This window comes from Contarinia nasturtii, unplaced genomic scaffold (assembly GCF_009176525.2).
Source record: "Contarinia nasturtii isolate CC-2019 unplaced genomic scaffold, AAFC_CNas_1.1 Cnas_scaffold_129, whole genome shotgun sequence".
NCBI lineage: Eukaryota > Metazoa > Arthropoda > Insecta > Diptera > Cecidomyiidae > Contarinia > Contarinia nasturtii.
Genome location: NW_022197486.1, coordinates 4,881,822 through 4,897,227, shown reverse-complemented (window position 1 = coordinate 4,897,227; position 15,406 = coordinate 4,881,822). Strand labels below are relative to the sequence as shown.

At 34.1% G+C, this 15,406-nt stretch overlaps 2 protein-coding genes across 3 annotated transcripts; both read right to left on the bottom strand.

Moving 5' to 3' along the window:
* Positions 1 to 3,522: 3,522 nt before the first annotated feature.
* LOC116348300 (protein Cep89 homolog) lies at positions 3,523 to 5,348 on the bottom strand. The gene is made up of 5 exons (XM_031779277.1): positions 5,142 to 5,348; positions 4,421 to 5,070; positions 4,128 to 4,340; positions 3,895 to 4,062; positions 3,523 to 3,832 (listed from the first exon to the last, which is right to left on the bottom strand). The coding sequence occupies exons 1-5, from the start codon at positions 5,346 to 5,348 to the stop codon at positions 3,523 to 3,525; spliced, it is 1,548 nt and encodes a 515-aa protein (XP_031635137.1).
* A 2,490-nt stretch (positions 5,349 to 7,838) lies between these two features.
* On the bottom strand, positions 7,839 to 14,715 carry LOC116345258 (protein CASC3). Of its 2 annotated transcripts, none has more exons than XM_031774481.1 (17): positions 14,551 to 14,715; positions 13,556 to 13,826; positions 12,530 to 12,813; positions 12,364 to 12,458; positions 11,565 to 11,745; positions 11,286 to 11,489; positions 10,904 to 11,220; positions 10,485 to 10,831; positions 10,244 to 10,409; positions 10,068 to 10,166; positions 9,487 to 9,759; positions 9,387 to 9,417; positions 9,060 to 9,288; positions 8,771 to 8,965; positions 8,398 to 8,494; positions 8,175 to 8,323; positions 7,839 to 8,086 (listed from the first exon to the last, which is right to left on the bottom strand). In XM_031774481.1, the coding sequence occupies exons 2-17, from the start codon at positions 13,667 to 13,669 to the stop codon at positions 8,069 to 8,071; spliced, it is 2,799 nt and encodes a 932-aa protein (XP_031630341.1). In that variant the 5' UTR covers positions 13,670 to 13,826; positions 14,551 to 14,715; the 3' UTR covers positions 7,839 to 8,068. The 2 variants fall into 2 exon arrangements, with proteins under 2 accessions (XP_031630341.1, XP_031630349.1); XM_031774489.1 differs by having other exon boundaries at positions 9,487 to 9,732.
* Between the last annotated feature and the right edge of the window lie 691 nt (positions 14,716 to 15,406).

Here is a 15,406-nt window from a genome sequence, read left to right as displayed (position 1 = left end):
ATTGGTTACACACTTAATCTTTGTTCAAAAATCAAACCTGCAATGTACATTATGATCATTGTTATTACAGATAAAAATTCTATTATTTATCTAAAGTTTCATGAAATTCATGCAATGACATGAAAGTAAAATGAATGCATGTAATTTATTCTGTGAAAATGCATTTTTGGTTAATAATTTTGATCCAATGTTACGATGCCTCATGCAAATAGCTCAAGGCTTCAAGCGTCATTCCCATTGAAAATCTCATCTATTCACATTAGATACCGTTTTCATGTTTATCTCATTTCATTTTGACAATTGGCCGATTGTTGCATTAATTTTGAGTCTTTTGAAGAAAAAAAAAAACATCGCATTGTTATCACCGTATAATTTATTCGTGAGAATTCACACGTAATTGATGCATTCACAAATGAATTACAATTTTAGATGAGAGAAAATTGCGATGATAACATCATCTCACATCATCATCATCAAGAGGATATATATCATCAGTTTGGTGACTAAGGAAAATGAGTAATTGTTAAGTGTCAAATTCACTATTATTATCATGAATATTAAGAAATGTTATGGCCTTTGGAACGTGCCGGACAATACATTATCTCATTTTTTGTGTCGATTCGAGAAATTCGAAGCGAAAAAAATAATACATGTTTCATGTGCTGTTCATCGCATTAATTAGATGTGGCGCGTATAAGTTTTAATGAATTGTGTAACAGTTTCCGACCATTTCTATGATATTGAATGTCGGGCAATTAAATATAACCAGTTGATAAGTCGAAACAAGTTGTTTCGCGAACATGAAGATTTTGAATCATAAAATAGAATTATAGGTTTTTATAACGTTATCATTTTAGCATTCGACTTTTATTCCAATAAAACAGAGAGAGATAGAAGCAATGACAGATGTGGAAGAAAAAGAGAGACCGGTTTTGTTTTTAAATAACAAGGTTCTAACCTAAAGGAAATTCGAGTTATGTTTTGCAGATTAGCGCATGATCTAAATACATCCTGATTGAATTTTTGCCACACTTCGCCTACATATAGTCGGAATGGTTTTAGATCTATTGACCCCGAAAACAGTCATTATTTTATGTTGTTTTTTTTTTACTTTTAATATGCCGTTCGCAACCAAATCCAGTCTACGATTTTTTTTTCTGAATGCATCTTGACAAATCAATGCGCAGTGCGGCTATTAAATGTTTTTATGAGTGTGTTCAAGAGTGAAAAATAAGATGATGCGGTTTTTAACATTTTCTTTTCATTTTTCTGGGTTTTTTTCATACTTTCGTCATTTATCACTTATTCAGACTATTTTCTCTACTATTTTCTCCATCGTTTTTAAATTTTCACAGTTTTTGAGAGCGTCTTTTGAAAATGCGAACAAAAATGTTGACATTTTATACACACTATGAAATACTAGTTGAAAGTACACAAAACAAACAAAGAAAATGAACAATATCAATATTTTATATGGGAAGGGTCATTGCAGTTGCTTGTAATTCCAAATGGATTTAATCCAATATGAATTCAATGTTGCCTGAATGATAACAATCCCAATTGATTTAACATGCTCATTTTTACAATTCCCGTCAAATTATGACGTTAAACGGTGCAAGGGCGTTTGCATGATTGGTGTACTCTACACTTTTTTTTATCAATACATAACAAATGCAACCGAGTTCTAGTAATCGATATAAAATTTTAAAAATGCGTGCATTTTAAACGGGGTACATATGCATACGAACAGCGTTTCATTTTATTAATGCGTGTTTTCCAATGTGGTTTTAATTTCAGTGCTCGACCGACTTAAATAAAAACATAATGCATGCATGCATTCATTATTAAACAGTGTTCAAGTTTATATTTTACATTACACCCGCACCACAATTTTTACTACCGAACACATACACACACGCACACATTCAGAGAGAAAACACATTAAAAGAAAGGTAATGGTGCTTAAACGAATGAGTATGAATCATCGACCACCGTGTGTATACTGTTTGTGGCAGTTGCCACCAATACACATATTTGCATACAACATGCATGAACAAATACATTCACAAAACGAAAGCAAAACCATTCATTAGGTACACGTACTGATGACAGGATACGAATGCAATGAATGCACGGAACATAAAAAAAATGTATTCCACATGAAATTCGTTCATGCGAAAACGGGAGATAAATGAGATTTCGTGCAGTATGTCACCGATATTGAAGATGCCGTCCTTCATGTACGAAAGAATATGGATAATCGACCGAATCAAGAACAATGTGCTCACACCAAAAACATGAATATTGACACATTCGTTAACAATATTTGAATGGATTTAATCAAAACCAGTATATTTTTACTTCTTTTTTCCCTTATTTTTGTATCAATTTCGTCAGTTTATCATCTCACTTAGATAAAGAAAAAGTGAATGACAGAGTCCTGTCAATGATTTTTTTTCTGTAATTTTATTTCCATTCACTTACATTTTCAATACTCTATTCGCCTTTCTGCTAATTGCCAAAGTTATCAATTTCACTAAAACACATTGGCACTTAGATGATTTACAATTATAAATTTATATTCTGCATTGAATTTACACTAATTTTTTTTTAAATAAATAAATATTCACTAAAGCCAATTTGGATTAGGATTAGCGTGTGACGCAAATTTTCTAATTTTACTAAAACCAAATAGTATCGATATATTTACACTTAAATGAATCTATTTCTAATCGGAATTTTGAGAGTTTTTAATTCTTTTTTCTTTTACTCAAAGAATTGTTGTTTCAAATTTTTCAGTTCGTTTCTTGTTATTGTTTTCCTTTTTTTCTGTTGCAATGTTCGTATATGTATTGCAGTTTTCTTTAATGTATACAGAGAATGGTTGTAAATCTACTGTTTATTTGAATATAGTTTATTCAGGATTGCATCAAGTGCGTTCGACAACTGAGGATTTTTCCAGCCTTCTTTTCAATTGTCAAATTTATATTTGTATGTGGACATTCTAATAAGTTTAAATAAATGCATGTGTCACACAACTGATGTTGATGCGATTGTGAGCGTGCGTATACGCGAATGTATGTATGGATTTGTGTATGTGTTTGTATGAACGGAGCACATATATGCATTTGGAAGCCCTTTCAATGGGACTCACATCATCCATGGTATCGTAACACAGGCGGCATTCATATGATTCGTATGTGTATGGGTCGGTAATAAAATTGAACGGAAACGTATGTGTATGTGTGTTGGTGGCAGTAAGAATATATTTTCGGCTTTGCTATTGCAATACACCGTGTGTACAATATGGAAAATGATAGAAGAGTGCGCCATGAAATCGATAAAATATAGGGTGAGGCATCAAAGAGGGATGTTATTTTGTCGAATTTGTTGTTATGTGACTCTCTTTGTGCTATGGCACATTGAAACACTGTTTCTATATTAAACTAGTTCAGTTCAAAGATGGAAATTCTAATAAGATTTTTATTCAATTCTCGGCAGAAAACGGTCAATACATCATTGTTAAGAAGAGCATTTTTTCTTGACTTTGTTCAACAGCACTTTTCGCAGTGTTTCATCTCGCCGGTGCAGTTTTTTTTGTAAATTTTCCACATCGTTCTTATATTGAATGTGAATTTGTTGCAGTTGTGTGTCCTTTTGCCGTAGCATCTGTTCGATTTTCTGCAAATTTGGCCAAGAGATTGTCTTTGCGGCCGCTTCAACTTTTTGATTCCAGGTTATGGCACTTTTCAAGCGGCTTTTTATCATCGCACGTGATTGTTGCAAATGCACAAATTTTCGACGGATTTTCTCAATTTTCTTCTCAAAAACGCTGAAATGAACGGTTTACCATTACATTCTGACATTTTATAATTTAAGATGCATTTGACTTACTTAATTTTTACGTTTTGTGCATCGATTGTTGTTTTTTGTTCGATTATTCTTAGTTTCAAACTTTGGTTCTCAACCTCATTTTTCTGATTTGTTTCCTTGAGTGTCATTATTTCGTCATTCAGTTTGGTTCGTTCGGTTTCGTGCTGCACTTTAGCTTCATCAAATAATCTGAAATTACGGTTAAACTATGTGAAATCGTTAATTTTTCATAGCGTCATGTATTAGGGTAGTACCTTTGGCATTCTTTCAGCCGTTCGATAACCAATTCGGGTTGCTCATGCATAGTCCTACAATTGCTTTGTTCACCCTTTAATCGATTATATGCTTCTTGAAGACGTTCAATATCAATCGATTGCGATTGAATTTTCTGTTCATAAAGTCGCATTACCTCCAATAATTTTTCTTTCGCTAAATCAGCACGTTTTGAATGAATTTCCGCTTTATTTCTTTTAACAGAAATTTAAAATAAAAATGAATTTGATTGAAATTCAAAAATTGTCAAAAATGAAGCACCAACAAAAATTACCTGCACACATCCAATTGAGCCTGTAATCGAACTTTTTCCGCATGCCATGAATCATCAGATTGTTTCATATGTTCAATTTGTTCATGTAGTCCCTCATTTTCGCTTAAAATCTCCTTTATTCGTCCACTTTCCTGATTTAGTTCCGTCTCATATTGTTTGACTAAATTATTCTTTTCGCGTATGGTTTCTTGGTATGCATTCAACAGAGGTGCCAATACAAATGATTGAACGCAACCCCAATCGATTGATTCGATATTCTCATAATTTATGGCCGACATCTCATGAACATGCTTTCGATTATGAATGTATTTTCCATCGTTATCTTGTTTACGCAATAGTTCTTGATAATTTTCAAGTTGTACATTCAAACGATAGATGAGCACTTTCATCATATTTATATCGCTGACCAACTGTTCATTTTCACTGAACAATCGATCGATTTCTAATTGATTTTCCTTGTTATTTTTGGTCAACGAACGACACGAATCGCAGCCCTTTTCTCGCTCTTGTTCATACTCCATGCAACGTTGTTGAGATTCTTGCAATTCATTCTCAAGTTTTTCGTGTTCAACGGCAAATTCGTTATTTAATGAATGCAATGTAGTGACGCGCTTTATCAATTTTTCAATTTGCTCATTTTTTTCCGAAATCTAAATCAATAAACGAAAAGCAAAAAACTATCATCAAATATTCAAATTAAATTTTATCGTGTTAAATTTACCAAATTCATGAATTGTCGTCGATTTCGACGTTCTTCACGTGAGTCACCGCTTATGTCGTCCAATATTCGATCCAAACTTTGACTTCGACGACCTTTGGTCAACACTTTTGAATCGAATCTTTTTCGTGATGGTTTTTTTAATTCGACATCTTTTACAGGTTGTTGAATATTCGCGGTAATATTTTTTAGCGAACTTTTTGGATTCATCGTGAACAAAAACTGTAAACAATTAGATAGCATAAGATAAGTGCGTGTTAATTTTTGTTTATATTTTGATGCGTAACCCTTGGTTACTGTCAACACGAAGTTGAATAGAAAATGCACATTGAAGCTTAGTCTGTTATATTTTTATTATACGTTTACTAACTATATGAATGATAAGCTCCATGATGATAGAATAAGTTGGAGTTTTTGTTTGAAGAAGAGAAAATTAAATAGTTGCATATCGAAAGAAAGTTGTATAAATGGCCATTTTTGGGTGTCATATACGCTATCTTGAAATTTCTGTTGAAAAATAAATTGTTGATACATATTTTGCAATAGATACAAAAAAAAACGACAAACCACATCCATATCTTTGTCCGTGTGGTGATAACATTGAACACGAACAGAGAAAAAAATTCCAGTTGGTCGTGGTAGTATTCGATTCAGAAAGAAAACAACCCTTCTACCAAAATCATTCTTTTTTCATCAACAATTGTTAAGGAAAATATTTAGAAACCAAACGACAAAATTAAAAAATGGGCTTGTGAGATTATATACGCACTGTGATGAAACATACAACAACGACGAAGATGAAAACGAAAGAAGGAAATTGTGAAGGTCGTTGGAAGGACATGGTGCATGCTGCTTATTTCCTTTTCTTATTTATCTCACTTTTCTGTTTAGATCATGTTCAATAAATCATTTCACAATTGAGTCCAAATATGAAATAATGTAGTAATTTGTCGATGTTGTGTTTTTATTAACCTGACGTACAGAGGGGGTTATGGGTGGTTCGAAATGTACATGGTTCTAACGGTAACTTTTTATGGGGAATCCAAATATGTAATTATTTTTGGGGTTAAAGGGGATTTCACCTGTAATTTCGATTTTGTATTTTTTAACATTTTAACCCTTATTGGAGGTACAAATGGGTCTAAGGGGCTCGCAATATATGAAGCGTAGAGGTAATTTTTCATGAAGAATCTAAATATGCAGTTACTTTTTGGAGCTAGAAAGGGTTTAAACCAAATTGAAGGCTATTTTTTTTTTTAATTTTCGAAGATTTTGTATGGAGACCCCCTTTGGGTGAGTAAGGAGAATCCGAATTTTTGGGTTTCAGGTAAAAAAATTATAGGTTGAGGGGTTATGACCCCCAACCCCCCTTGGAGGGCAACTGTCCCAAAAAATGTGTCTCATCATTCTGAACAACTTTTTAGTACAACACATTTTGATTCTATGAAGTTTTCAAAGTGGGGGGCTCTCCTGCCCCTAATACTCCGATGGGGCACCTCTCATTTTTTCTGTACTTTATATCGATCTGTATAGGTTAAATTGTATACATTAATTCCGCGCGTGTGTGTGTGTGTGTTTGTGTTTGTTTGTGTGTGTATGGTATGCAGATTTTTTATGACTTGGAGCTGAAATGTATGATATTTTCAAAAAAAATCATTAGTTTCGATTATTCACAATGTATTTGGTAGACCGGCCATATTGTTATTTTTGGCCATTTTGGCCACTCCGACTCGATATTTCAAATTTGCAAATGGCATCTTTCGATAGACTTCTTCAAGACCTTTCCAACGATATCCATCACAGTAATGAAACGACAACAACAATAACACATATTTTTACTGTCAACATTTTGATGTCAAATGGTGTCGACATTGGTGACGGTATTTTGAAACATGGGGCGGAAATGAATGAGACGAAATTTTCTCTCTCATGGGCGCAGCCATATTGAAAATTTTGTATGCGCTTATATGTAAAATTGGTGGCGCCACTGGTATATTTGATGGAAAAAGAAGAACATGTTTGAGTCTCACTCAAATTACATAGGCATTTCCAGGCCATGGTGTAATCCATATTCATCGTATATGATCCTATGTAAAGTTCTATACTTGATCTAGTTCACATTGACGGTTCAAATCGTTTATGTCCACTAGCGTGGACATGGACTGTGCGTATCTTCTGTTACATGTACGTTGTAATGGACAAGTATAGTAACATGGCGTCATTCAAATAAATTTAAAAATCCATCCACTCGTGTCGACACCATCTAGCACGGTAGTAGGGATTTCATTGCTGTGATATCCATATGTCTCGGGTATGTCGACTCTAGGCGCCACAGTAACCGTATTAAGAAATAGCCATTTTTGGCCATATTTTCATCATCTATCAAAGGCCATATCTTGAAAACGAAAACTTTGCCAGATACGAGCTATGTGGCTAATTCTAGCTAAGGCATGGGCCTAAAATCTGTGAAATGTCAATGAAATCATTGCACTCGTTTTCGAGAAAATAGCCAGTAAGACTTCGGCCGGCCGGTTACTTTTTGGAATTTTGGACTCTAATTGGCACTTTAATACCTTTCCACCGATGTGCATATGTCCGCGGTGTGTCGACCGGCGAAAAGTGGACGACCTTAAAAAACTTTTGGACGAAGCAAAGAAGAAACTACGCAATAAAAACGTTCGAATAAAAAATCAATCTGTATATAAGCCGTGTGTTTTTTATTCAATTTGAATTTGGAACAATTGCATTTGAATTTTTTTTTCGTATTAAAAGAAAGAAATCTTGTAAATTGTGAGATGAAATGGTCGGATGAATGATCTTCCATGCGTTGTTTATTACAGCATTCTCTTCAATAATATTTACAGATGGTTGCTTATTAGTCTTGGTCGTAAAATCTCATGTTGCTGTTCATTGTTTTTATAATTTTGTTCCTACTGATTTGCTTGAATCTGTGTAAATGAAAATTGAACAACATTTCATAATTTTAGGAATTTTACAATTAAAAATCGTTATCTTAATCAAGTTGAATATGCTTACCGCAACTGAAATGTTCATATCACCAAAAGAACCAGTCGATTGTTCGATATTACCAGCATCATCTTTTGTTTCAGAATTCCCACTGACATCAACCATTTGCGATTTTGGACCGTCACTTGATGAGTCCTTTCGTACGGTTGCCGCTGATTCTATAAAAACAAAAACGATTTTCAATTATAAAAAAAAACTAATACAACTCCGCACGGTTGGACATTTTAATTACCAGCTAAACCAGACTGATATGGGTGCGGTCTCTGCACAAACATATTGTCCAAGATGTGATCGATATTTTCAGCTGTATTATCCACTGACTGGGCGCCCTGTTATAAATGTCAATAAAAACAATTTATTAAATGAAAATAAAAACAACAACGAAATGTGCATGAATTGGATTTTACATGCAATGGTTTGCATCCAAGAAGCAACAATGTAAACAAGTATAAAATGTAATTGACGTATTGAAGGACATCAAATGACTTATTTCGTTTTTTTCCATCGATTTTTCAGTTTGGATTTTTTTTTTCAAAGTGGTAAAAATACACCGTGTTTTCAAATCACATGCGCCCTTCTCTGCATATTTTTGTTTCATATTATACCTGTTGTTGGTCACTGTTGTTGTTGCTGTCATTATTGCTGGAATTTGGCCCGCTTCCGCTTGATCGATTGCCATGCGAATTTTTGTTGCTTCGCTCTGGTGGCGCCATGATTGGAATTGCATTTTTATGACGTCGCTGTGACAATATTGGTCGTGGTGGTGCTTGCGTTTGTGGTGCATAATATGTTATGCCGCTCTAAATCAACATTCAGAATTTTTTAATTAAAAATCAGAAAAAATTTCTTTTTTTTGTTGTTGTAAAAGAAAATGCAAATTCTTGTTAAACTTACAGCTGAATTATAATTCTGTACGCCAGCATATGCTGGATACGTCGGATATTGCCCTTGCGGTGGCTGGGCAACTACTTGAGCATTAGGAACGGGTTGTACAACGGGAGCTGGTTGCATAGGTGGATGAGCGGGCACAAAATTCATCATTTGTGGCACTACACCAACGGATGCAGGCTGTGGTGGAGCGCCTTGTGGCAAGTATCCAGATGCGGGACCCGACGGTTGTTGTCTATTTCACAGAACGAAATTGAAAAATCCATTAGAAAAATTAAATTCATTTATTTTGTTAAATGGAATTAATTTCAAGTTGAATCAATATTCTCTTACCGGATGTCAGACACGTACAATTGATTAATAGCTAAAACACAAAATGCACATTATTATTAAATGAACGTTCAAAACAAAATGAATGATGAGTCAATGTTACCTGGATATTCATTAGGAAAATAGTTTGGTTGAAATTGTGTGGGTGCCGATACATTCGGTACAACATTTTGTTGTGGTGTCTGATGTGGTGTGGTTTGATGTGGATTTTGTGGCGGTTGTGGTGGTTGTTGAGACTGTTGTTGTTGAATTACCACATTCATTGGCAGTTGTTGTGTTTGAGCTGGTGGTTGTGTTTGTGCTTCTAATCCAGTCCGTTGCCGTTGATTTGAATAGCGTTTCTGGTGACCTTTATTTAAATTATTTGAATTATTCGCTATTGAATATTTCGTGGACAAAAATTAAACGGGTTAAAAGGAATGACAGAGAATTTTTTGTGAATGTCATGCATGGAAGAATGTTCTACGGTATGGATTTAAAAAAAAAAAAAGGAAAAAGGAGTCTACAAAACAAGAGGGGTTGGTGTATCAAAACTAAAATGATCGATTTTTTTAATAAACATTTCTACATACAAAAAAAATCGCTTATTTTAAAAATTGACTGTGGCATATGCCGTTTTTTTTTGGTAAAGAATTCGACTAGAAATGCAACAACTACGATAGTGTATTTATCAATCAAGTTTACCAGCTCCTTGTATGTGTCCCATTGGTGGTGGTTGTTGTACTTGATTTATGGCTTGTCCATGTATTGCCTGTGGATTAAGCGGTGCGGCTCCAGTTGTAGCTATAAATTGAGAGAGAAAAAAATCATTCCAAAATTTTATCTAAAAAAATGCATTTTTTTGTCAAATCGTAACATACCAATAACGCTGGATGAAATAGGCAATGAATGGTTCGTTGTAAGCAAAGTGCTTTGGGAATTTTGTTGGTTAGGCATTTGATTGCCCGACTCTAGATTAATTGGTATTTCGTTGGATACTAATTGGAACCGTTGCTGGGATTGTGACTGTTGATTCTGAGATTGTTGCTGTAAAAATCAATAAAAAAAAATATCGATAAAATTGAATTCTAAACTTAACTTTGAAAACAAATGTCAGTTTACCATTGTTTGCTCTTGTCCCAACTGATTGATGCCATATTCTCTGCCTTGCATCGATCCAACATTCGAATATTCCACATTAGAAAATCGATTTGAATTATTATTAAGTTTCGAATTTGTGAAACTAATCGATTCAACATGTTCATCGTCATGATGATGTGAGTGATTACGAGATTCCGAATGACCACCGCTATTATTTCGATGATGCATTCCACCGCTACCGCGACCTTCATATTCGCTACTTCTGTTACGATTTTGATTTTTAAATTCCATCGTGCTTCGGCCATGGATTTTATAACCTTTGTCCTTGTTCTTTCGTCGATCATCCAAATCATTTTCTCTGCCACGACCTAAATCAACATCCACATTAAAATCGAACAATTCATTTTGAAAACAATAAATTGAAATGGAAAAACTCTTACTCGGCCCGTATCGATCATGTTGGCGACGCGACCGTGGTGAAATATCGCGTCGATCGCTATCACGCCTGTCATTCTGACGGCTTGGTATCTTCTTTCGACTCGCATAAATTCGATTATCGTCGTCGTTTTGATAATTCTGCCGTAATTTATTCTCTTTCTCTTCTTGACGATCTTGATAACTGCTCTTAGCACGGCGATCAACTTTCGAGCCCAGCTCGGGGAAATCTTCGGGACGTGGATTTCTTGGTGGTAATGCATTCTGTTTGGCATATGCACTTTCATCTTCCCATTTGCGAGTGTATTTGCTTGGGCCACGGCTAAAAATTGATCACAATTTAAATGTTAATCGCAAATCGTACCAACCTTAATATATATCACTTACTTATATCGACGATTACGTCGAGTTTTCGGTGGACCGTCTTCATTACGAATATCATAGCCATATGAATTCACCAATTCAGCACGTGACTTTGGCGCTTGCTCTGATTCATCATAATAATCATGCGCCCATCGATCTGAAGTCTTTTTTACTGGTTTCGGTGGCTGCTCATCAGCACCATCTTCCAACTCAGCGCTATTCGCATCGCTGTGGTTTTTTTAAAAGCAATTTTTATTTTAGTCAATTTGGAAACTTAAAGAAAAAATGACAATAAGAACATACGGATCATCGGCAGTTCGGTCATCGTGTTCATAGAAAACACCTCGCTTGGGGATGTATTGAGGATTGCTACGATCTTCATCGTCATCCACTTTCTTTCCTTCTTCGTTTTGCTCCTCTTCGCCATCACCACGTTGACGCTCCAAATCTAGTATAATACTTCCATTGTCACTCTCACTTTCATCTAAATCAACAATATCAAACGATTATTTTTTTTATTAATTATGTGTCTTCTGATTTTAAACAAGAAAATGGAAGAAAAGACGAAAAAAACTACAGAAAAATAGACGAAAAATATTAAATATTGGGTCAAAGTGATGATAATTGCAAAAAAACCTCGTTCAATTCAAAACTAACGAAAATTTCCCGGCGAAACTAAATTTTCATTATTATTGTTTTTTCGCAAATTTTTGCAAAACTTTTGACATATTAACTTCTACAAAAACAGACACATTATTAGATTCCAATCATTTCATTCTAATTCCAACCAAAAACAAAAACAAACATGAAAATGAATGGGGTCACAATGTTCATCGTTTGATAACAATAAAACTGTGCATGTTCACTCGACAAAATTAACTTGATTGCTTTTCATTCATTAGATTCCAATCAAACTTCATCTAACTGTTAATTAAAATGAGTCATACAATCGACCGACGTATTTAACATATGCAAATCAACCGGCATTAGTAGATGTTTTGATATCCAATACCGTTTATTATGTTAATATGCATCTATTTTTGAACCGAAAAGAAAAGAAGAAGAAGAAAAAAAAATACGTAATATATCGTTCGTTTCTTACCGTCACTTCTAATATCATCATCGGATCTATCATCATCATCGTCATCATCCTCGGATTCTCCACTGTGGCTGCCTCTTCTGCCACGTCGAGTCAAACTAATCAAAATCAAGGGCGATTTTAGATATGGTATTTCCTTTCTCTATTTATCGTTCGTTAAAAAAATTACCTTTCTTCATCATCATCAGCCTCTCCATCGGCATCATCATGCACATCATTTTCTTTGCACGATAATTTGCGACTTTCTTCATCGTCAAGATGCATCATGCCGGTTTTGGCATTGACTAAATCAATAAGACTTTCATCAACTGTTTTACCGCCACCAGAATCTCCGGCTGGTTCGGACTTTTGCAAAGGATCAGCTTCATCTGATGATTGTGAATCACTGGCCGTGTCATACTCAGAATCTTGGTGTGATGAGCTGGTTGCTGTTTTATTTGCATCAGAGCATAGCTATATTTGAAAGAAAGAAAAGAAGCGTAAAACTTTTTAATCAAATGTTGTTTATCGATGCAAATCGTTTTAAAATATCTCTTATATTCGAAGTCACCATTTGAAATCATTGTAATCGATAACATTCATGATGGTGAACCGAAAGAGAACAAACCATTTCAAAATCGAAATGGAAAATGGCAAACATTTTTTCATTCGGAATTTTTCTTATGATTATATAAAATTCGAAAGCGGAAAAACCATAGCAGCGGAAACCGCAAATTGAAGCGAATCAATCAACGATGCTCTTGTTTTACAGTATATGCATTTGCTTATCGCTTAATCTTTTCGATGATTTTCATATATTAATGAACATTTACAATATCGATGCAAGAATCAGTTTTTTTTTCTTTCAGTGTGTGTGATTGTTGTCATTATTTTGTCGTTCGGATGTGACATATTGGCGTTTGTTTAATATAGAGCAAAAACTGATTTCTCTGCACACAATTCAACAAAATATTTGTTCATTGGCTACACAGATGTTTGCACTTTGATTGATAGTCACGAACTTTATGCTGATACGATAAACGACGTCATCGAACTTACATCACATCCAAACGTGTTAATGAAATCTTTTTAAAGAATTGTCTCTTTCTTTGTCCGTTCTATATCACGATGTTTATGTCTACATATGCTTTCATTTTATTGTTTTAAAACGATAAAAAAAAAAACGAAATAACAAATCAAAAACTTAAACACGTACCTCAAACGTAACCGTCTCATTGGCTGTGTCTGAAAAATCTTCGCCATCTGAACCGACCTTTTTTGCATCGGGTGATTGTTGTGGAGGTGATTGTGACGGCTGTACGGTCGACATTATCGGCTTTTTAACTGGTCAATGTTTTTAATTGAAAACAAAACAAAAATGTTGAACTCTCTGGAGTCTGTTTTGTATCAGCGAAACTTGTTGTCGTCTCTTCGCCTGTTTTATATAGCTTTAGTTGTGTTTACGAAGCGTTTCCGTAAACTAAAACCTAAATTGTGTGAAGAGATAATCACAAGTTGATTAATTCAATCGATTTTCGAAAATTAATTGCATACAATTTGGCGGCGAAATGATTTGTATGCGTGATGTTTAAGTGAAAGTTGAAAAAAAAAGTAACAAAAATTCTGAAACAGATACGCGTAAAATTTGGTTATTTTTAAAAGAATTAACAGAAAAATACACATATTCGCTGTTAATTTGCTCATTTACCACACACTATCATTCATTCTACGGTATGCCCGCTATTCCCACTCACTCTTTCTTCTTCATTCTCAATCATTCTCTCATAATCACAAGAAAAAACACATTCATTTCAATTTATGCTAACTGTTGTATGTGCACTTTTCTCAGCATTTTTCTCTCGCTCACTATCTTTCTCACTCGCTCGCTCATTAAGCACCAAAACTAACACACACCTTAACCAAACACAATTTCGAATTTATTATCTATAGTTATTCACTTAAATCAAATCCTTTTTAATTTGCCACACATTGAATCATTCTTGGTTATAAAATTGCTTGGAATATGCTTGCATTTATTTCACATCTAATTATTTCAATGAATAATTTTGTTGTTGTTTTGACTCGGCCGCTTCTTATTCTTCATGCCAAAAAAAAAACTATGGAGTGTGTATTCAAGCCGATTTTCGCAAATTCCATACAATTTTATCCATGAAAATAACACCAAAAACATTTAATTTTTAACCAATTTACCACAATTATTTTGAACGTTGTATTTTGTTGCAATACACTTTTAACACTGCAATCATTAAGAATTGAATTCTTTCTAACAAAAAAATATAATATGTATTTTTGTATAGTCGTTTGCAATGCGACTTTATTTTTCTTCGCTACAATTACTTGTATGTATGCAGTGTTGTGTGAGTGTGTGCGCTCACTTCATGTCTATCGAGATGTGAGCGAAAAAAGAAATGGTACCGTTCAATCAACGAGCATTGAACGCACCTTTTTTCAACACAAGAATCGACTCGGTCAATGGTGGGCGATACATATACATGACTAATGACAGATATGCAGAATCGATAACTTATCATTATTGTACCGATTCATTTTTGTCATTTTATATTTACAACAATTTTCGATTGGAATTGATGCCAGCAAATAAAATAGATTGGAATTATGATGGTTTTATGAAATGACAATAGATGAATAATTTCGAAACATTTCGAACAATTATCCAAAACATTACGCTTTTTATCGACAATAGATGGCGCTGTCACAATTTTCGTCATGTAAAAATGGTCAAACATTTCGGAATCGAAAGCTTTTCATAAAATCTGTACGTCGACAATTATACAAACTTTTGAAAAAAAAGATAGCAAAACATTCTAGTGAATGGATAATTTTTGGAAAATAATTTATTTCTGCTATCTCTCTACAAAATTATCTAATTTTTTTTTATTGAATTTTTAGAAAATCTACATACATACGAAAAGAGTTGAGGAAATGAATGCATTTTTGTTTTCATTGTTGGAAATGAATGCACTCGGGTTGGTCTCTCGGCTAATGGAGCGAATACCAACACATCGACAAGTGTGTTTATAAAGCA

Excerpts from the sequence above, each read along its gene's own strand:
- LOC116345258 (XM_031774481.1), bottom strand. The coding sequence starts at position 13,669 with ATGTCGACCGTACAGCCGTCACAATCACCTCCACAACAATCACCCGAT. Across the intron at positions 12,459-12,529 it reads GCTGATGATGATGAAGAAAG|TTTGACTCGACGTGGCAGAA; the intron begins GTAATTTTTTTA and ends GATTTTGATTAG. Across the intron at positions 9,418-9,486 it reads TTTTCCTAATGAATATCCAG|CTATTAATCAATTGTACGTG; the intron begins GTAACATTGACT and ends TTTGTGTTTTAG.
- LOC116348300 (XM_031779277.1), bottom strand. The coding sequence starts at position 5,348 with ATGAATCCAAAAAGTTCGCTAAAAAATATTACCGCGAATATTCAACAA. Across the intron at positions 5,071-5,141 it reads GACGACAATTCATGAATTTG|ATTTCGGAAAAAAATGAGCA; the intron begins GTAAATTTAACA and ends TTATTGATTTAG. Across the intron at positions 4,063-4,127 it reads CGGCTGAAAGAATGCCAAAG|ATTATTTGATGAAGCTAAAG; the intron begins GTACTACCCTAA and ends CCGTAATTTCAG.